Consider the following 22,852-nt stretch of genomic DNA (forward strand, 5'->3'; position numbering starts at 1 on the left):
AGATTCCACTGTTTCTCTTGTAACTTCTGCTCTTGTAACATCTCTTGACTGATAATAAGACAGTTCAATTAGCAGAATCAAATGATAAACAAAATCATGCTAACACCATTAATTTTGAAGAAGGAAAACATAAATTATTAATTTTTTTTAAAATTGAGCTTGATAGAGGTTTCTAAGGGTGAACTGACTTGAAGATTTAAGCCTCTGTGTTGCCTTTGTTGTAGCCCTTACTCTTGAACATGGGGATTTGGAAATAAAGGGTTAAAATTTAAATTGAGAGTTTACTTGGGAATATCCATCAAAAGTTGCTGACTTCATGACCAGAATATTGAAAAGACTTCAAGAAATGCAGTGCGGACTAAAGGAGGGGAAAGAAAAAATGGAGGGGATGACACAGGTAAAAGCCAGCGAGTAGCAGAAATAATTATCCTAAGAAAAGCAGAAGCAACTTGAAGGCAAAGAGGTTAACAAGGCTGAGAGTGGGTGGTAAGCAGGGCACTAAATTTGGGCTTTGCTAAGGGAGAGAGAGAGCATGAGAAGGTGGTTTGTTTTTTGCTCAGTCTAGTGGAGCTCTGTACAAACAAGCTTCTGCAGGTATGCTCAGCTCTGACCGTACAGCTATTCATTCTGAATGAAAAAATGTCAAAATAAAGGATTGGCAAGATGTACACTGACCTTTTCTCCTTCCCATTCTTCTTGCTCCTAAAACTTTCCAAACAATCTTAACACAAAAAACCTGCTCACCATTCTACCAGCTAATAGTTTGAGCCAACTTCTTATAACAAGACTGTAACTTCATTACTTCTTCGTTTAACAGCTGCAGTAATAGTAAAATCCCTGAGCAGTTTGACAGAGTGTCTAGTCTTTAACTGTTAACATTTTCTCTTTCTGAAAGCCTTTTAGAGTTCAACTCTTCACTGACACTCCCTTGTCAGCCTTGCACTTAAACCAGTTAAGCAAAGCAAGTGACATATTTAAATTTTAAGTCCCTGTGCTCTAAAACTGCTGTGCATAATGAGTTTAATATGCTCCATGAAAATGCATGCAACACCTAATTTAAAAGAGGTGTTTAAAATGACGACCATAGGAAAAGATAGGGATGTTAGAAAGATAGGCTTTGGTACCTCAAGTGCCTCCCTTCGGCACAAAGGCAGAAATCACAAATAGGAGGAATAGAACCAAACATACCAGGACTAGATGTCTGACACAAAATAGATTATACCTATGTATTTGTTCCTCAACTGATATTTTGTATGTATGTTGACAAAACTAGCATGAGGAATATTGCCATAAAAAGCATAAGAAATACAGGGAGACAAAAGAAATAAGGCAAAATAACTGAAAAGGGGAGAGAACAGAAATCAAGAATGCCAAAATGACCAACAGCAAAAATGGACTTTAAAAATTGCAGCAAGATTATGTGAGAAAGGTTTCAAGAAAGACTTCAATGACTGGAAAAATATTTGCAGAAACTGTCATGAAAATTACGTAGAAAACAGGGGATGCTTACTTTATTTAGAATGAATGTGCCAAAAATAAGTACAGCATCCTTTCTCTGCCAGGGCAATACTTCCACCAAGTGCTCTACCATGGGTTGCTCACTTCCCTCTCCTGACAAGAAGGTACACCAGGTCACACATCTGAGTGTGAAGAGCATCTTCAAAAAGTGGAAAAACAATAGTAACCTACATCTTCACCATTCCCAATGGGTGGTTGTATGCTGTATTTTCAAATTTCTTTAGTATTGTCATAGTTCCTTTCTTAGGTGTAGAATTATTCAAAGTACATGAAAATGATGGAAATGCTCATTGGTATTCAATTCTTCAGAAAAGATCTTTTCTGGGAAAACCTGAAATGCATTATTGTTGGTACCTTAACTCATCTGTCATACGGTGAATGTAGATGCTAATGAACTGGATAATGTTAATATCAGGGGATAGATTAGTGAATAGATTTTAAAATAAAATCTATATGGCTAGAATTCGTCCACACAGAACTAGTTGCTGCCATTTTGTACATTACAGAGGAGAGATCAAATTTAAAGCACTAGTAAGTATTTAATTACATTCCCAAAATTTAGTTGTCTTCCCATTACTTATTTGCTTGCTCTGCTTGACCTTTGTTGTCTTCAGTGGACTTTGATTCCTGCTTAGAGCATTCCTTTTAATATGAGTGCAGGTACAAATTACATTGCTATACCATGTAAATATAAATATACTTGCTTATATCTTCTCCCCAAAAAGGACCCCACTGAACTGAATTAATTTCCCATAAGCCAAACATTTTTAAAGCATCATTTCTTTAACTTTTTTTCTTCTATATTTGAGAGTCAAGTAAATCAGTTTACATCTATCTGTGACAGTACCTCAAAGTGCACTCCAGCCAGTAGTTACAAGGGGAGATGGTTAACTGGCTGGACCCCACGCTCCTAGGAATGTATTCCTCTCTTAAGGAGTTTGCTCCTAAGCATATAAATTTGCGACAGATACAATAATTGCAAAACCAGGAAAATACGGTGCATCTTCAGATATTTTTTCTAGAATAGCGTTTTCTGACTGGAATGCAATGGATTGACCACTAGTGAAAGCTAAACTAGTCTACAGATATCTTAATATACAGCACTTAGAATTCAGTGTCATCTGTTGTGTGCAGGCAGGTCAGACACTGTGTCAAGTTCTTGGGAATAGTGATAGGGAGGTCTGTGCCTGTGTCCATAAATCTGGGGAATTCTCAGACAAAAACCTCTGAAAAGAGGTTGGCATGTCTGCTGCCAGTGAAATACAAGCAGAGAGGCAGGGATGGATTAGTACATTTTGGATGGTTCATTTTAATGATGTATACTTAGGGCAGCCTGTGATGTTTCATTTGTATTTGTTAAATTCTTAGTTCTTGAAAGTATTTATTTCTGTTCTATGATTGTGCTGGGGAATGCCTTGCATGTATAAAATAACACTAATGTAAATTCTTCTCTGTTTGGACATGCATTCTGGAAATTAAGGTTAAGCTGTTTTGTCTAGATGAATATTTGTAAATGTTTAGCATTTTTAATTTAAAGATTTTCCTCTGCTTGAACATGTGGTATGCAAATTGAGGTCTGGGTGGCTGACTGCCTTGGGGTAAAGGGGTCCTTATTCTGTGTTGTTAAAAACCAAGAACTTTGATTTCAGAGCTTCATGCCTTGCTGCTTTTGTCAGGGGAAGGTGATGAAAAACTGCAGTAGTGTCTAGTGTTTTCTGAGCTTGAGGTAAGGGTCAAGAATAGGCCAAAAAGAAAAGTGAGAAAATGCTGTTTGGACACACGTGTTTCTGCTCTGTATTTGTTCACTCTCATGCGTGATTGTGTGCTGCCTTTGTGCATAATTTTAATCTCTTCTTAGTAACCTTTACCTAGGGCAAGTACTGCAGTTGGGTCTCTGAGGAGGCTGCATTGCGGGGGGACTCTCTGATGGGGGAAGGCATCTCAAAAGGCAAATGTTGTATTCAACCAAAGTTCTAAGCAGTTTTTTTGGGCAAAGGCTCATGAATTCTACTGCATCTTCCTTATCTTTTTTGGGGTTGTAGGAGGTAGAGTGTGTGGATTGGATTACTTTCAGGAGAAAAGCTTCATGATGTCTGTTTGAACTAAAAGAGACAATGCATTACACTCTATTCTAATAACAAGAGGCTTCACTACCCCATAGCACTTTTCCTTCAAGAGAGGGACTAGCATCCTACTGGGGCAGAGATTTTGTCCTTAAACTCGGTTAATGTCAGTAGTAGTTCTGATTTGGCCTCCACTGCTCTGTACAACACAAGAGAGAAAATTAAAAAATACCCAACAAGAAAAACCTCATTGGAGCGAAAAAGCAGTGAGCTGTGTGAAAGATAAGAATTTCTGGTGTCTAAATATAGAGTAATATGAATATGTTAAAACACAGTACTCTGTGTACTGCTTTTAAAAGAATAATTTCTATTTGATTAAGAAAACTACAATTAAATCAGCTTTCTCCTGAATGGTCTGGCTGCCATTTTCTTTAGCCAGTATAAACCTGCCTTTCTGGTTTATGAAGCCACAGTGCTAACATGTAAAGCAAGATGTTATGACTCATTGAAACAATTCTTTGTTCTCTCTTGAAAGCATTGCTGATGGTGTTTTCAAATGTACTTGGGTTTACCCCTAAGAATGCAAACCTTTCGCAAGTCTGAGCTTAATGCAAGGCAGATTATGTAACTTTTGCAATGCCATATGATGTGAATGTAATACTTTTAATGTCTTTGACAGTTTTGGTTTCCAGCTTTGCTGAATTTTCCTGTAATTTTACCAGGGGAAATAAGATGGCTTCTCTTAGTTTGCAAAACTTTGTATAAATGCAGTAAAAATATGTTTCAGGACTGAGAGGTAGTTATTAAGGGATTCATCAGCAAAACTGCTTTCTTGACTCGTCTTGAAGATGCAAATTACTTGCATGAAACCCTGAAATCGTGGCTAAAAATGAGAGCTTCAATTGAAAATGAGGCTGTGGTGGTTTCTCCAAGGGTCAGTGTTTTACCTGGACAGTGCTCTCCAGTGTTGGGAAAATACGAGGTTAAGGAAGGTGAGGTTAGAAGGGTGTGATGATAGGTCCTGGCTCACATCCTGGATGTTCCCTTGCAAAGCACTTCTTTGTGTTCATGCAGGCTTTGCTGAAAGATGTGAGAGGGATTGGCAAAGAGGGCTGTGGAGACTACAGCATGCTGAAGGTAGCCAAAGCACTGAGCACCTTGTTGATGTAGAGGTGGAGAGCCCCCAGCCATTGTAAGCTGGATGATTTTGCTCAGTCTTTCCTCACAGCCAGACCACCTGTTTCTGCAGGACCTGCAATTATTGAAGTGTTAACTGAGCTGTGTCAAAAGAGAATAGATTAACAGGCATTTATGTTTTCTCTCTGCCTAGCAGTATAAGTTAGAAGTTTAAAAGCCTTTTATCTCTGAAAGGAAAGAAAGGAGGCTTTAATTTCAGCCAAAACAGGTCTGAAATGTACGTATTTCTTTGGGATGACACACCAGCTTTAGTGTCCATGGAAGGAAAGCTGTCCCCAAAACTCTTTGTGCAGTCCTCAGCTGAATGAAGCAGAAGACTTCCAGCCAAGAGGGGTAGTTGTATTCTAAACTGGTGCAGAGTCATGTAAGTTGAACTCCTGTAAGCTTAAGCTTCTTTGATTACTCCCAGGATTGTGTACTATTATTGTAAGATGCCTGAATGGGAAATTGACAACTTTGTCTTGGTGGCTCAATCAGTATTTCTTAGTGCTGTTAATAAAACCAGCTGACACTGTGAATAACGATACTGGTCAGACAAGGAGTGGATGGCTCATTGAAAGCAAACAGATTTGAACTTCACACAATCACAGAAGGTGAGCAAGGCTTGGGTGGGCACCACACGATGTGTCCTGTGAGCCATGGGGCAGGCAACTCTTTATACCTTCTGCAAGGGTTTACTGACCTCACTGTGGTTAACTGTGTCAAAAGCCATTGACTCTGGCTGATGGTGGAGATCCTTTAGTCTAAAACGTTCTCTGAATGTTTAGTACCCAGCTGGAAGTGTTGCCATCATTTATCTGCAAAAGTTGTTTGGAGTCAGGGCTGCTTGTTTATTTTGAACTTGCCTTGTGTCTGTTTCTGAAGATGCCTGTTCAGCCCTAGGTTCCCAAGACATTGCTGTACTGTTTAAATTATAATGGAAACAGCTACAGTGGTGAAGGCATTTGCCTTACATGACATAGAAACATAGAACATGCCAGTTGGAAGGGGCCCATCAGGATCATCAAGTCCAATACCTGAATGATGAGATAATGATGTCCATTTTAGTGGGATGTCTCCTCTGCTTCTTTTGAATAACAACTAATCTAAAAATAAAATGAGCAAGGACAATTACACTTCAGTCTTAAATCCCCACTGTCTAGTAATCAAACCTGTATTTTAAGTATTTTTAAGGTGTGTTTTGTTTTGTTCCGTCTTTTTGCTGCAGTGCTCCTGATAGTCACTCTATAGCTTGTCTTGCCTTGTTCTCACAACCCGAGTTCAGTTTCTTGTTGATGAAACTGATGATAGAATCACTGTATTGCTCTGCTTTATCCAACTTGATAAATTGAGATTTAGTGACTTTCTGCTTACCTTAATCATGTTTCCCCCCAGATTGCCCTCTGTTTTGTGGCTGATCATTAAGGCTCACTGTACACGCTGAGGGAATATGTAATTGCAGTCACTTGATGTAAACAACCACTATGATGGATTTAGACAAAGAGAACCTTTCAAGTACAACTCCTGCTTTAAGCAAATATATAGTAAATCTGGTGAATAGCATGGATATGCAATTTCTAGCCTACCGGAGATGTTTGCCTTGTCATGGCTTTGCTTAGTGTGTGAGTGGCCACCTGAAATTGTTGTATTGTTCCTGCTCATGGGATTACATACGAATCCTGACCAAATGCACCTGCTGAAAAAAACCCAGATCTTCACCATTGTGATGCGATTGATATTTCACCAGAAAAGATAAATTAAAGGATTTTTAAATCAGTATTATTTGCCATTTTGATTTTGAAATTATTTGTTTATAGGCTAGAAAGTGAAATAGCACAAACAATATCCCACAGCTTCCACTTTCTGTTTCTTTTCTCTGTGGTGATTTTACTATAGTCTAGTAGTTTACAAAATATGAAGCAACTAAGCAAAACCTAATTGTGAGTTATGTGTGTATTTGCTTGCGGAATTTAGGACTGTAATAGTCAAAGGCTCTGACTGATTCTGAGGGGAGATCATTCTGTGTAATTATTCTCCATCTTCCTCATCTGTTTGTTGTTTGCTGCCAGGCGAACCGACAAATACGAGGCATTCAGGTGGAAGTGAGCTTTTTATAGAACATTCTCAACAGCACAATGTTGTTTGCAATATTGTCCCCAGCATTGTTTGCAAATACTGTCGTAGATACTTAATGAAGTGCTATTCAAGAAAACAGCGGGATTATTTCAATTGCTCCCCCTTCTACTATCAAAAATATTTTACAACAAGTAAAACCTAACTTTCTTTACAGAGATTAGTAACAGAGAAGCTAATGATGTATAATTTAGGTCTTAAGGGCAGTTTTGCCTCCTGATCTCCATTGTCAGAGTTTGAGTGACAGGTCTGTACTGGAAGGGTGAGTGTGATTTGAAAAATGCTACGTTCACCAGAACTGTGGATTTTTTGTTTGTTTGTTTGTTTTTCTTTTGGTATTGTGTAACTACTACCTTACCAGCTTCCTAATAGTATTTTACAGAATTATTGTTTAAATGTGTAAAATATTTTCATCTGTACTGCTGAATTGTTAAAGGCACTGGGAACTTCCTCAATTTTTTTTTAGACAAAGCTAATTGAATGCATGAATGCCACTGCATATAGCTGACAAAGGCAGAGCATCTTTGTGAATAGGCTCTGTAAATTCTTTCCCACAGAAGTCAACGAAAGGGTCGGTTGTCCTGGGCTACGTATTTCGTCACTTAAACCTGGTGGAAATAGATTACTTTGGACTGCGCTATTGTGACCGAAGTCATCAAACGGTGAGTAAAAGACACAGCAGATTGGATTTGCCATGTATAAAATTTACCTTGTTGTGCTGTTTGCCTGTAAAGCATTAGATTGTCATATTTCCCCTAACTTTCACTGTTTCCTGGCTCAGGTTTCCAGTAATAATTTCTTTTGTTTGTTTGCAATAAATAGCTATTGGAATTGCTGTTAATGTCTTAGATAGGAACAGAATCAAACACTAAATGTTGTTGAAAACTAAATCAAGAAAGTAAAAAGAATAAAAAAGTGTTCTATGCAAGTAGAATTGATATTTTTTCCTCTCTAATACTGTGCCCTGCAGCCAGTGCCTGGTGCTCTGTGCCCTTCAGCCTCGCTTGGCCCTGCAGTGCCTGGGAAGCAGTGTCCCTGTGTGCATCACAGCCTGCTTCCCTTGCAACACTCCTGACCACCTGGTTTGGGGTGTGTTGGGCCATGCCATTTTCACTCTGCCTGAACCATTTCTGTGTCCCTGAGCCCATGCTCTCTAGAGCCTCTGAGACAGGGACTCACCCACATATCTGAGGCTTTTTCCACTGGGAGATTACCATCCTAAACAGACAAGGAGATGGAAGCCAGGCTGCGATGTTTCAGCCAAAGCAGGCAGTCTCTTGCAGTGCTGGAACAGCCCCTCCAAAGGCTTGTGCCGGATTGCTGCTGGCAGAGGTGAGGAGCAGGGAGTGCTCAGCAAGAGGAACCAGTGCTGTATTCACAGGGTGGTCTTCATATTACCTTAAAATTATGAAGGTAATATTGCCTGGCCTATGGCTAAGTTAAGTCAAGCCTTTACAGTTTTGAAGCCAGTGTTTTGTGATGATAGCACTGCACAAGATCCTGTTTCATCTAAATACAGTAGTAACTTATTGAATTGACTAAATATTTGCCAATTTCTTCTGTTAAACAGAAGTTGATCACGTAAAGACTGAATTCAGAACAGTATTAAGCAGAAGGTTACTGATTGCTACTGAGAGCTACAGACTGGCCCACTTGCTGTATCTTAATTTCTGTGCTGTAGTCCAAACATTTATGAATTCAGTTCCTTGATAAGCTTCTAACCAAGTTTCATTCCATGAAGATGAAAGCCAGATTCAGCTGTGAACCAAAGGTAGACTGCTAAAAACTGTGGTTTTAGTTTCCTGAGGAATTTGAGGTGTGAATGAAGAGCAGGTAGGTATTTTTTGCTCTCCAAAGTGTTTTCCTTTTCCCTGTGGTTGCAAATAAAGTAAAAATGGCTGTTCCTGAGAATATTTCCAGAAGCATACACAGGGTGTATTTAGTGGTATATATGACAATATGTATATAAAAAGGATTGCATCTCTATTTTGAAAGGGGCACATAAAAGCACATTCTAGTGCACAACCTTTTGTTCTACTTTTCTCTCATGTGGTGCTCCAGTGTTGTAAATTTAATGTTAGCTTTAGGTTTTATCCTCTGGCTAGCTCAAGGTCAGGAAGCTTCTTGATTTTTCCCATGGATTAGGAAGGTGTTTATCCCACTTCTGTCATTCACCTGCTCTTGCACCAACACTGGACTTGCCATGTGGATACGGGCCCTCAGCTGCATGCCAGCCTATGGAGTGCACCTGCCCTGCCATGCAGATGCTGCCACAGTGACTGGCCAAGTTTGTGCTGCTGCCTTTGAACCTGGGCCATTTTGTAGCCAACTGTTGTAAAAAAGCCTGTTCCTGTTGTTAGTCTGTGTCACGATAACGAAAAGTTGATGCTCTTTCATCTAAAAAGCTCGTAAATGAGCCAAACAATGCTACTGTGTGTAGTTTTATGTGTTTTGTGATGTGTGGTTTTATGCTGCTAGCTTGCTATTTTTAGTGAAATCTTATAAGGTCTTAAGAATGGACAATATAATGGAAAGTTTTCATGCAACAAACAATACCTTGTGCTTTAGCTGTAAACATATATTTAGTTGCATGCTGACTGTGGCTAGAACTCTTGGGGCTGTTGTGGGAATTAGTCCTGTAATGGCCGGCAAGAGGCCTGGATTTGAATTTTGGATTGGATATTTTTTGGATCGACCACAGTAGATTTCCTAAGGGAAGAGGAAAAAGGTTACCTTGTTAATTAGTTTTAAAACCATGGTCCTGAGTTAGTCTCAGAGAAGAAAAGTATTTGGGGGTTGGGCTACCTATTAAAACATTGCTTGTGGTAGGGAAAGTTTTATTTGTACGGTCAGGTTTTTTTGTCACACTATATATTTAACTGAATGATGAATAAAGCAGCATAGACAAAACTTACGTATTTTAAAGAACACAAACAAGTCACAAAAGAGACATTTTTCTTATTAAGGGTTTGAAAAGCCTTGTTTAGTTATTTTCCCCATTACTTTTGCAAGCCTGAGCACTTCCCGGTGGTCTTTTAAGTGCTGTGTTGGTGAGCTACCTTTTCTGTGGGTGGTATCATAATTATTTTAGTACTACCAGTAGGGCTCTAATGAGTGAACAAGGTTTCACTGTGCTATGTAGTGTATATGAATGTGTAGCATTAAAATGGTCTCTCCCTGAACAGCCAAGAAACTAATTAGCCTGTGAGAAGAGCTGGATGCAGCAAACAGATTGACAGAACTGGGTGGCACTGGCAGGGGCATGAACAGTAGGATGAAGCATAAATTGGATGACCCTGTCTCCAGGGTAGTGATTTGGTCATATTACACAAATTTCACTTTACTGACATTCCAGGTATCCCCAAACTCTCTGCAGTAAAAGGACAGTATTCAATTGGAAAAATTATGCTCTGGAAGATTACAAGTTGCTGCCAGAATAGCTTTACCTATATTTATTTAGTGCTCCGAACGAGACAGGTCTCCAAAGGAACAATAAAATGTACCTTCTAATAATTAGTTAAAATACAACATTTAATAATGAATTTAAAATTCCTTGATATAAAACTACACCCCAGTGAACTGGGTTCAACTAATGCTGTGGGTTGTCAGTAGTGTTTCCTAATCTCTTAGTGCCTTTGTTGACAAACTGCATGGTGCTTCTTTTCATGCAGTATTTGAGTACCTTTAAAAGAAAGACCAATTTTCTTGGAATGACACTGAATCTCTTACTGTGCTTCATCATGTAACCTTCACCTGAGCCTTTTGCATTGCTGCAGAGTGCTGGCACCCAAATTAGTGTAAGCTGACACCAGATACTGTCCTCGTGATTCTCAATGTGAATAGTCAGCTGGCTCTTGCTGGAGGGGAAATTTGTGTCTTCTGCCTCATCTGCCAGGACTTTGTGCCCCATCTGGTATTTTCTGGTGAGAGACAATCACCAGAATATGTGTAGCAGAAGCTGAGGGTGGGTTAGGAAACCATCCAGCCTCACAGAATCACAGAGTTGTTAGGGTTGGAAGGGACTGCTGGAGATCACCCAGTCCAACCCCCTGCCAAGGCTGAGTCACCTGGAGCAGGTGACACAGGACAGGAGCACATCCAGGTGGATTTGGACTGTTGCCAGAGATGGAGAGTCTACACTCTCCCTGGGCCCTCAATGTTCCCATGTTCTGCCGCCCTCAATGTAAAGAAATTCTTCCTCATTGAGGTGGAAATTGTGTTTTCGTTTTGGCCATAGCCCCTTGTCCTGTCACTGGCACCACTAAAAAGAGTCTGGCATCATCCTCTTGGCACCTGCCTTGGAGATATTTGTGGGAATTACTGAGATCCCCTCTCAGTTTTCACTTCTCCAGACTAAACAGGCCCAGCTCTCTTTTCTCCTCCTTAAAGAGATGCTCCAGACCCCTCATCATCTCTGTGACCTTTCGCTGGACCCTCTCCAGTAGCTCCTTGTCTCTCTTGCATGAAGGAGCCCAGAACTGGACAAAGTTTTCCAGATGTGGCCTCACTGGGGATGAGCAGAGGAGCAAGATCACCTCCCTCGACCTGCTGGCCACACTCTTCCCACTACAGTCTCTCATTTCTTTAATATTTGGGCAAAACAGTGGCCCAGGGATATATTTCTCCAGGGGCTGGGTAAACTGGTGCTGGGAGGGCTGTCCTGCCACTCTCACTGCTGGTTCCTGCTGTGCTCCAGCTTCCAGGGGTTTTCCATGTGGTCCCTTTGCTACTGCCTTTACGGCTTTGCCAGAGGTCTGTAGGATAGCCAAGCTAGTTACTGTTCTGGAAGAGGTCAGTATTTTCTTGAGGTACACAAAAGGCAGGATGGAGATAGCAATTTTAATACATGATATGTCAGGAAAAGCTGAGCAGAATTGGATGAGGGAAAGGGTACTTCTGAAACCTAAAGGTGTTCCCTTATCAAATGCCAGAAGAATGCTATATACCAAAAATTGTACAGCATGCTGTGATGTAAATATTCTTATTTTCTCACCTGATAATGCCTATCTGAGCTATCATAATCAGTGTGTACCACATACTGATACCCTCTTAGGGCTCTAAGAGGAGAAATAAAAATACAGAAGGACGTATCATTCATACTGCACCATGCCCCCACCCTGTAGGTGTGTTTTCTCCTCTGCTACGAGGAAGCTCTGTTTGAGCACAGAAACCCGAGAACACAGCAGGTAGGAGGTAACCCATGGCAAAATAGGGAATTAATCTCATACAATGTAGAGCATATTTTGTCCTCAAGATCTTAGAAAAACAGTCGAATTGTACTTAGCTTGTGTTTTGTTGAATGGATTTTTGTTCTTTTTATGGATTTTTACACTCATCCCCAAGCACAGTATACTAAATTATCTAGGAAGAAAGAGAATTGTTGTGCGTGTTAAATTAGATGACATAACCAGTGGAAAGAATATGGAGAACGATAAAGTTGAGTAGAAACAAGAAATTTTAAAAGAATATTAATGGATAAAAAAAACAGACACAAAGCTGATGGTCAGGTGAGTTACAGGTAGTAAGAGTAAACTTTTAGAGTGCAGCAGGATCAGTACACTGATGATATGATGCTAAATATAATCTATGAAATTTCAGATTCTAATAATGAAGACAGAAGCATTAAATGCCTACTTTTATGTAGGAATTACCTGAAAATTTTTACATTTCTTATATAATAGTGATGTCCTGAACTCAGCAGATTGATGTTCTTTGCTCTGAATATTTGCAGGAAAAAACTGACACAACAATTCCAATTCTTAGTGTTGTCTTAGGTTGTGGGAAAACCTCGATAATTGGAGACTATAATTGAAAAATGATACATTTTCTTTTCAAAGTTGTATTTCTTTTGTAAATGTGAACAAAAACTGACACATGTGGCACGATAGCTACAGGTTTGTAAGAATCTAATTAAGACAGTCCAGCATTTATTTTCAAGTTGATAGATCTTTCTGCACCAGAGACTTCATTGATTAATACCACAGCAAACATTTCAACCAAGTTAATATTTTGTTTCAAGCAGGTTTATGGAATTTGACCCAAGTTTAACCCTATGCAGATACAAAAAATTAAGATTCCAGATTTGTGGTAAAGTGCTTGCAAGCACTTAAAAGGGCTAAATATGAAGTACTGCATAGAGCTTGGATGGATGCTGCTTACAAATCTGGCTTGTATGGGAGCCAGATTTGTCGAAGTACAAAGGACAAAAGAGCCCATTTATTCTTTATAATGTAAAGCATCTTTTTTTTTTTTTTAACGTAATTTCTACCTAAAATTTAAAAGGGAGTTATTTTCTTTAATGACTTTGTAACTTTTAAATCAGTCTTAGTAATAAATAAAAAATTATTAAAGTCACACTAAATGTATTTGTAAATAACAAATAGTAAACTAGTCACTTTAGTAATTGGATAGTTTCATTGGTTAGGACTATTAAAAAATGATTATTTTTTTCCCATTTCTTCTGTAAATGTCAAATACTTCTTTTAGATTCACAACATTAATCCCTTGCAGGTAGGTGGGTAGGTGCTGGGTCCTCCACTTCTCGGCAGCAGGGGTGAGCTGCTTGTAAGGGGGAGCTACAGGTGGGGAAGCACTGGGGAGTGTCACAGTGGCTGCCAGGAGATGAAAAGGGCGAAGGCAGTGTGTCGGAGCTGCCTTGGCATTCCCGACTGTGGGGTTTGTTGTCAGCAACTGCTGTGCAAGTGCATTGGATTAATGAGACACTGGTTTTTTTGTTCCACTTCTCCCAGCACTACAGCCTATCAGCCTGGAAGTGTAACTATACGTGACACTTTATCCATCTATACAAGCCTTTAACAAGTATCTACTACGCATTACTAAGTATGTGTGCGTAGGTGTGCCCACAGGGCTCTGGTGTTGGGGTTCTTGGATCTGTAAATGTTCTCATTTTCATTGTTTAACTTTGGCTTGAAAAATTCCTTTTCATTATCCATGAAATTCCATTCATCTTTGGCTTGCAAATAAAATGTTAGAAATCTCCTGCTCCTCCCCCCACCTCTTGCATTCTTCAGGAAAATTTTGGCAGCCTTTGAAATAATAAATAGCTTCATGGTGATTTTGAGTGTGGGTTTGTGTCATGGCCACAATGCTAAATACTCACTGGAGAAATGAAAAGTCAGATGAGATTCTTGTCTCTTCTCCACCACACTGAAGTGTTTGATCTCACCTTTGCTGAGCTCAAGACCTGTGGCACCCACAGAAAAGCATATTTTCTCATGCTAGCTGATACTTATTTTTACTAGCATAAGTAGCAGCACACTCTCTTCCAGAGATGAGAGTGCAGTTCCTCCTGTCAGCTCAGGATGAGGGAAGGAGAAGAAAAGCTTAAGTGATATGAATAACCAACTTTTCTGTGTTCATTTTCCAAGTTAAGTAACTGATCTCCATAATTATCTGTCTTGCAGTACTGGCTGGATCCTGCCAAGACCCTTGCTGAACATAAAGAATTGATAAACAGTATGTATTTAATTTGAACTTCCAAGACATATCTGAAGATGAAGTAACAATGTTCCATCTATACAGTCTGCACAGTATTTCTATTCTAGTCACAGCAGATTGATAGTTCTTAACAAGTTTGTTATTGCAGTTCCTAATGGTATCAAAATTTTACACATAGATTGCACATGGTATCATTTGGTAGTATTCTGTGTGGTTATTGTCCAGAGATTTCTGTGTGCTTGAATTTTGTTTTAGGCTAATAAGTGGTGCTATTCTTAATTCGTATAATTAATTCTATAAGAGCTGTGATGCCTGTATCATGCTTAGCATACCACAACCAACTAGGATTCCCTTCTGCTTCTTAAAGTAAAAGTAGTGCCTCCTACTGATAATAGATTTTCTTCTATTACTGTCAGTTTTCAGATATTGCAGATGCTAGATCTGTTATATTTATTACAATTAAAGAATGGGGATTTGGACATGTTTAAAAAAAAGATGTAGAAGTGGAGCATGCTTGAAATAAATATAGCTGTAAGAATTTTGGTACTGAGTTATCTGAATAACAGAAGAGTAATATGTTTAAAAGTTGTATTAGAGGACCTTTTCCAAATATTTCTAAATTTAACATAATTAAAGATGCTCCGTAAGATACTTGGAAGTGTGGAAGGAATTACTGTTCAGTATTATTAGTTATGACAGGCAATCACATTTCATGCATAATTACATTTTTCAGATAGCTTCAGTGGAAAAAATATTTAAACATCAAAATCAAGCAGCAAAAAAAAACTATCTTGGGGAAGTAACAATTTAGCAATGAAAGCTAAAGTGAAATTTTCAAAATAAGAAAAAATTCCAAGTAGGCAAGATGTGAATAATTAAAAGATAAAAAAATAATAAAAATCCTTTTTTTTCTGCTTATGTGTAATGAGTATAGATGTATGGACTTGCGGTGTGGATGTTACATTTTTTTCTGAAAATTTCAAGTTTCATAAAATGTTAATATAGACTTCTTAGTACCTGTCCTGTAGTCAACCAATTAGCAGTTCATGATTACTCACTTCTACACCAAATTTTTTTTCCCACAGCTGGACCACCATACACTCTGTATTTTGGCATTAAATTTTATGCAGAGGATCCATGTAAACTTAAGGAAGAAATAACAAGGTACAGTATTTCATAAAAGCGTAGTTTGTTGATCTCAGGCTAGCAATATATTTCATCCAGGTGCATATTGTTATGTGTGCCTGGATTGGGTTTGTTTTTGCTTGAACATTGTTGTGTAGGAAGAAAATCGTGATTAACTTCACAGTGGTTGGTAGTGACAACTGTTTGGAAGCCCAGGAAGAAAAGGTGTTCTCTGATGCAATCAAAAATCAAAGGGCCTTGATGTGCATTTTTGGGGGTGGGTTTTTATTTTCTTATTTTCACTAATGCATTGTTACAGCTGAATTTATATTGTACTATAACCAAGTTTATAGTTTACCTGGATATCAGATACAAATACAGGGAATTTTCTTGTTTACTGGCCATAGTTTAAATTCCAGAACTGCTTTTCTAGGGGATTTCTTTTGGTCTTGCTAAAAATATGTGAAGGAAATTGAAGAGTTGCATGCCTCTGATTCTTTTACTTAAGCTTGTCCTCTGCAAGGTATGAGGATGCACACAGTACCACATGCTTGCACACAGACACACACACATGGTTATCTGAACTCTCTCACAGTTTTGGGGTTTTCTGTTTGTTTTATTTATTAAATGTCTTGGACAATTAGTTTTAGGTTCAAAAGGAAATTTGAGAATTTGGGTAGGTAGGCAGACAAAATTAGTGTGCTGGCTTGCATTAACAAATGCCAAAATACTTCTTTTGATGTCCTAAGAATGTGACACATGAGGATTCATTAGAATGCATGCAAGCTTTTAATTTTCCTTAATCAAAGATTGCAGCACAGCCAGAATATTTTTCTTGTTCCAGAGTGAGAAAATTCTTTTATTTCCATACTGGCAGAACAGGAATGAAAGTCTCCAACACAACAAGACCCAGGCTAGCCTGGTAAAAATAATAAATGCTGTGAATTGGCAGGTGAAAGAGCATAAGCTGGCAGCAATGGAATGCCCCTGTACTATGGAAATTTGGTGCAGTTTTCGTGTACTTTCCCAGAAAAGCTTTAAATCCTGCTCACAGGGAAAGACAGGTGTCCCTGGGAAAGGGAACTTTGGCCACAGAACCTGTTGTGACTGCCTCCCGGGAGGCAGGGGGCTAAATTTTCACAAGTTCTCCCTTTGCCCTGTGATAAGGCCAGTCAGTGATTTGCACTGCTGATCAAGTGTGCGAATCCAGTCAAGAAATGTTGCAGTGTAATTAGGAAGCCTCTGTTCGTGACTTCACAGTGCTTGGTCATGTAGAACTGTCACCTTAGATGGTACAGAGGGAGGGCCAAAGGGATATGATGGTATTGTGAGTCTGCTATGAAACATATTGAATAGTCAAATGCCTTCAACATCTATGAACACTTATTCCCAAAAGCTCTTAAATCTTGGAGGGAAGGTTGTGGTTTTTTTTTTTTTGTTGTTGTTGTTCAGGAAAATAACAGTAGTAATAGTAATAGTAATAGTAATAGTAATAGTAATAGTAATAGTAATAGTAATAGTAATAATAATGATTCTCCTTAGAATCATTTGGGTTGGAAGGGACCCTTAAAGGTCCTTCTACTTAGGAGGCATTAAAGGCCCTCTTTTTATTATTATTAACAATAATAATAATAATAATAGTAATAATAATAGTCATAATAATAGTTTTCTGCCTAAGTGTGTAATTCCAGTGATGTGTTAACTGCCTAGTGCTAACCGATGTGTTTCTTCGGAGGATGTATTTATTGCTTTAATGGACATGAGAGCTAACTCTGTTGTTATTAGATTCTGACGATCTGTGCCATTACATGATTACTCTTTGCAAATAATGAAAACCTGTCAAATTTGTAACTGCTTTGCAGCAGAATCTGTCTGGCAAAAGCTTAACACTGCGGTGTTTGCTGGATGTGTTTGCTAGAGAAAACTCGCAATTAGGCACTCTAATATATGCATGACAAACATGACAGCACACAAGATGAGAGTGCTTTAGCTATAGGTATGGACAAAAGGCCTGGTTTTGCAAGGAGTTCAGCAGCTTCAGTGGAATTGAGATTGTTCACCGTACAGGAGTCACTTTAGCAATAAACAGTGCAGGATGCAGGTGTATTTTGAAGTTTCCTATGCTACTTTATTTTGAGACTACAGAAATACAGCTACCTGCTCCATGGATAATATATCTATAGCATCCTCTCCTTCTAAGCTCTGCTTTTGTAGAGGTGGAGAAATGCTAACAGAAGTATGGGTGTGCATCAGAAATGCATTTCATGTCAGAAGGATGATGTTGTGCATTCCACAGAAGACGTAAAATCATCTTTGTCCCTATCATAATTCATACAGGGAAGATTTGTCTAGGTATGACTGCAGGCATAAACTGGAAGCAGGACTAAGGTACTGCTTAGAGTGAAGGAACACTGAGTGTCTGTGCTTTGTGTTGCCCAGTGATATTCCCAGAAAATTCTTGGGCAAATGCCCTGTTGCTTTAAAGTAGAGAACATTAACCCTTCTTTAGGGGATGGACATTCCTACTATAATATCTGTCACAGCACAAATTCTGGGGAATCATTAATCAGAAAAACATGGGTATCTTTATTCAGAGGCTCATCTGATAAAGTCTAGAAAATCTGGTTGGACCTTAAGTTTTCTGAGTCAGCTATCATGTAACCTGAAGTTTGTAAACTTCCCTGAAATCAGTATAGGTGCACTTTGAGCTTACAGATCCTTCCAAGGTGCTTTCATAAATAACTTGTACTAACACAGAATAAATTATTTGCAGTGTAGCTGAATGGGTCTATGTAGATAAAATTGAACTAGTGAATAATGAAAAAGCTATGTGCTTGTATGGGAGACTTTTTTTTTTTTTGTAAAAGTTACCTTCTCTCTATTTTTTCCTTTTGTAGGAAATCAGTGCAAGAAATTCACTTAGGATGATGTGAAACACTGCATAAATCTGTTGTAATAAAACCAGACAAAATCCAAACAGTGTTTAAAAGATTTCTTATAAATCGTTATGGGGAGTTGCAAAACTGCAGGTCCTTTATATAATGGCTTGTTATCTTGTCTTTTCCATCTGCTTTGGGCATATTGATTCATTCTAAGTGGTCTCAGCTTTACCAAGTGTTGAAGCAGGTTGTGACTTTGAAAATTACGTTTTCACCCCTGCTATTGCTATTCCAAGCAGGACAGCACACTGTGGTATGACAGATACAGTTAATTGCTGATGGCACACCCATCCATATTCTTCATGGACTCCATCAAAGCTACCTCCTGCATTGTAGTTGATCCTCTGGTATGTGCAGAGGAAATATTTGAGTAAAGAAGCATCCAATACCCAGTTCTCTTTTGCTCTGATCCAGTGATGAGGTTAAACTTTTGCCCATTGATAGGTTTCTTTTTCAATTTTCTGATTCCCTTCCCCACTTCCTAACTGCTCTATGAAAGTCAAAAGAGCAAAATGACATTTTAGGGAGATAATTGATTGTATCTGCACAATATAAGCAGATTGGAAAACCAGGGAGTGCTCCTTTACCTAGGTTCTTTCACTGGATTAATCTTAGTTGTTATTTCAGGGTCAATAGGGGAAGTGATTTAGAGAGGAATACAGGCTTTTACTGTCACATAGTTATAGTACAATAAACTGCATGATTTTGAAATATTAATTGGACTTGAAATAACAACTTTATTTTCTGTCTGTGTTTTAGGTATCAGTTTTTCTTGCAGGTAAAGCAAGATGTTCTACAGGGCCGTTTGCCTTGTCCAATCAACACTGCAGCACAGCTGGGAGCATACATAATTCAGTGTAAGTTCTCCTGGACCACTGAGAGCTTATTTCTTTCCATCTTGCATTTTGATTATTAAGTGGTGACTGAAGGCATCATTAACACTTTATGCATTCGTTTCAAAACAGAACAAAAGTAGTGTCACTGTTTCACTTCAAGAGCTGTAAATAAATGACCATTTTGAACAAATAGTGCAGGAGTAATATGAAGTTAATGTAAAGAAGAAACTTCAAATTCAGTCTGAAGACTCTGCTAAACATTCTTTACCTTGCTGGAGAATGTTTTATCATGTACTCAAGACTTTATGGCTTTGGATTACAGGTAGAGTATGACAAAACCTTCGTCAGGAGATCTACAGATTTCAAAAGGTATGGCAGACTCCAATCACAGAGGCTGCCAAATAAAAGATTATTTCAAAAATAACATTATGTCAACATGACTGCATGTTTGCTTGGAGGGAGGATGTGATCTGACCTGAAGTGAAGAATTTTCATTTTTTTTAGGATTTATCTATATTCACCCATCAGTACAGATCTTTTCAGAAGTGGATGCTATATCCTGCATACTTAATAGAACTAGCAATCAATTAGAAAGGAGCTGCTGTCTACTGGAGCTGTTATTCTTTTCCCATTACAGATCAAGATCTATATTCAAACACAACTGGTAACCAAAAATTGTGTGAAGAGCCATGCTGGGACCTCTATCTGTAATTTCTTCTGTGTTAAATTTAGGTTGTCTAAAGTGATATGTATCAAGGAAAGATTATTTGTATTATTGGTGTTACAAGTGTGACTCAACAACACTTAATATAACATTAAAAATAGTCCTCCTTTAATATCCATTTTAGAATGACAAGGCAGAATAACTTGTGTGTGAAATGGGAATGGGCATAATACAGGATTTCATGGGGGATCATATGTGTATCTGAAAAGCTAAAATTTCAGGCAGTATTTATTTGTGTACAATTATTTCTGACTTAATTTTGCCATCTAAGAAATATGACATTGTCCTCTGAAAAATTTTTTGCAATGCACATTTCACTTTGCTGGCACACATGCCTTCCCTGAAAAAAATACTGCAAGGGTGAAGCAGGAAAATATGCAATGATGGTAGCATTTTCATTTTATTATGAGAAATGAGTAAAAAGAGTAAATTCATGCCCTTTAGTAATTTTGTAAGGTGGTTAGAGCTGTTGTTTTGGTGTAGTGTCCTGTTCCTGTAATTCTAATCTCAAATACTCTCTTGGAAAACAATGAGGAAGTTTATGGGATAGAGAAGAGTTAAAGCACAGCCAAGGTTACATACAGTGGGTTAAAGTTAGTCCAGGCACGAGCAAGCGTACATTCCCATTGGCTCTGTAAAAAGCTTTATCCTTGTGTTTATGGCTTGCAGTTGTTCAGAGTATGTAAAGACACCTGAGAGATGCCTGTGTCAGACACTGAACACATATTTTTATGGAGGTTTTTCAGTGAAACTTCTCAACGTCCCTACTGAGCAGATCATTGTCTTTTTCTAGCAATGTCGTTTCAACATTTTGGAAAGAAACATCAGTAATTAGATGAGTCTTTTCCTTCTTGGCTCTTGAAGCCTCCTTTTGGCTATGTTTTTGGCTTAGTGGGCATTGGATAGAAACCTCCTGTGAAGTCTTTCTCAGAGAAACCCAGCCTACAGATATTACCCAGGGTTATAAAAAAAATTGAACTACTAACTTTTGCAGCATTTCTCAGATAGATGCAATTACAGTTAAGATCAGTAGATTTGAGTTCTGGCCAAGATGCATATTTGTTTTATAATTATGTTACAACATATTAACAGACATGACTAATGTATACAAATTCAGGGTTGCTTCAAAGAAAATTACATTGGCTCTTCATCATGTTCTTTTCTTTAGGAAAAAGTCTTTTGAAAGTTATTTTTACTTGAAAACTGAATTTGATGTTCAGGGAATACACTGATATTTTATTGAAAAAGGAAAGCTTGGGATTCTTCATGAGAAACACCATTAGTAGACCTTCTCTTTAGGAGTCTCAAGATACTTACCTGCATTTGTATTCGCAGGAGTTTATGTTAAAGTCCCAGCAATAATATGGATCAGTTCTACTGGTCGTATTGCAGTTTATCATGAGAGCACAGATATTACAAAACTAGACTTTTCTTCTACACTTGTTTGCCTATCTCACCAAATAATCGATGTAATTGAATTAAAGCTTTGCTGGCTCGGTCAAAATTTTATCTGGCCTGTAGAAGGATTAGGTTTCCTGTCAAGGCTTCTAGCTCTTTCTAGCTCTAACCTCCTATATATCTTTTAAAATATGTGAAGACAATTTTTTCTTGGTTTTATGTGTGCTGATGTGAATAGTTCTGTATTCTCTTCCTTTTTTCCTTTTTTTCCTTATCTGACTGCCAATTAAATTGGCTGTCAGCTGGAAAGGGGTGGCTGGGCACCAGTAGGTGGATTATATAACATGTTTTTTGGTTGAGAAAAAGTGACCTTTTTCTTCTCCTTGCATCCTCTAGCTGAGCTGGGGGACTATGACCCGTACAAGCACACTGCAGGCTATGTCTCCGAGTACCGCTTCGTTCCCGACCAGAAGGAAGAGCTGGAGGATGCCATAGAGCGGATACACAAGACTCTGATGTAAGAATTCAGTACTATTGGGAACTTGGCAGGTAATACCAGACTCAGGGATGCTTGGTAGATGGGGAGGAACAGCTTGTGGTGCAGAGTGGAGATTTCTAGACTTGAGGAAAGGACTCAGGGAATCCAGTTACACCTCTCAGAAGCAGAAAAGATTTTACATAATTGAAGCTGTTCTTTTAGGAACTAAGTAGGACAATAACTGGAAATGTGAGGTCTGTCAGACCTAGATATGGGTGTTTCAGAACCAGTAGTTTTAATAAAACATATGCCCGAAATTCAACCATACGTAGAGCCAAAATAAACATTTACTTGCTTATCTCCAAGTTCATATTCCTGGTAAGTGTAAAGAAGCTTGTTCTAACAAATCCAAGTTAAGTACAATTGTGATATAACCATTTGAGAAGATGAGAGCAGTAAGGAACCTTTCATGAGTGTCTTCATCATATCCTTTGTCAAAGTAATGCAAAGACAATCAGTTACCCATCTTGTAGCAGATCTAAATTTCTTGGTTCTCTTGCTGTAATGAAGCCACACTCTGGATAAAGGTTAAGTAATTTTTGCCTATAGCGTTGTGTGTTAATGTTATATGTGTCTTGTTTAATGAGAATAGGTATTAACTCAGGATCACAGCTGTTTTCTCTGAAAAGTTCTCCAGTAATTGGAGTCTGTGCCAGCTGCCACATTGACCTCAGCTTTCGCTTCCAGAGAAGAGAGCCTGTTGTCAATAATTATTTCTGTGTGGTTGCATGACAGCCTTATACTAATTGATACATTTCAGAGAACTTGCTACAGGTAGTTCTATGAAGTAAAAAAGTATTGTTTTTTTCATTCCAGAGAGAGGAAACTGAGTCACAGATAGTCAGTTTGGTTCAACATCACAGAATTGGTTTGTGAGAAATGAGAGTTGCGATGAATTGCTGTGAACTAAACAGCCTTTGTTTCTCTCTCTCAACTTTCTGTAG

General features: G+C 38.4%; 1 protein-coding gene across 4 annotated transcripts in view; it reads left to right on the plus strand.

Moving 5' to 3' along the window:
* The window catches only part of EPB41L4A (erythrocyte membrane protein band 4.1 like 4A), a 117,745-nt gene that overhangs the window by 39,625 nt on the left and 55,268 nt on the right, over nt 1-22,852 (plus strand). For all 4 annotated transcript variants that reach the window (XM_069002584.1, XM_069002586.1, XM_069002585.1 and 1 more), the window contains 5 exons: nt 7,448-7,552; nt 14,315-14,366; nt 15,434-15,512; nt 19,172-19,269; nt 21,767-21,887. In XM_069002584.1, coding sequence (XP_068858685.1) covers nt 7,448-7,552; nt 14,315-14,366; nt 15,434-15,512; nt 19,172-19,269; nt 21,767-21,887 — 455 coding nt within the window. The remainder of the gene's footprint in view (nt 1-7,447; nt 7,553-14,314; nt 14,367-15,433; nt 15,513-19,171; nt 19,270-21,766; nt 21,888-22,852) is intronic.

The sequence above is a fragment of the Aphelocoma coerulescens genome (assembly GCF_041296385.1).
Source record: "Aphelocoma coerulescens isolate FSJ_1873_10779 chromosome Z unlocalized genomic scaffold, UR_Acoe_1.0 ChrZ_unloc_scaf_1, whole genome shotgun sequence".
NCBI classification, from domain to species: Eukaryota; Metazoa; Chordata; class Aves; order Passeriformes; family Corvidae; genus Aphelocoma; species Aphelocoma coerulescens.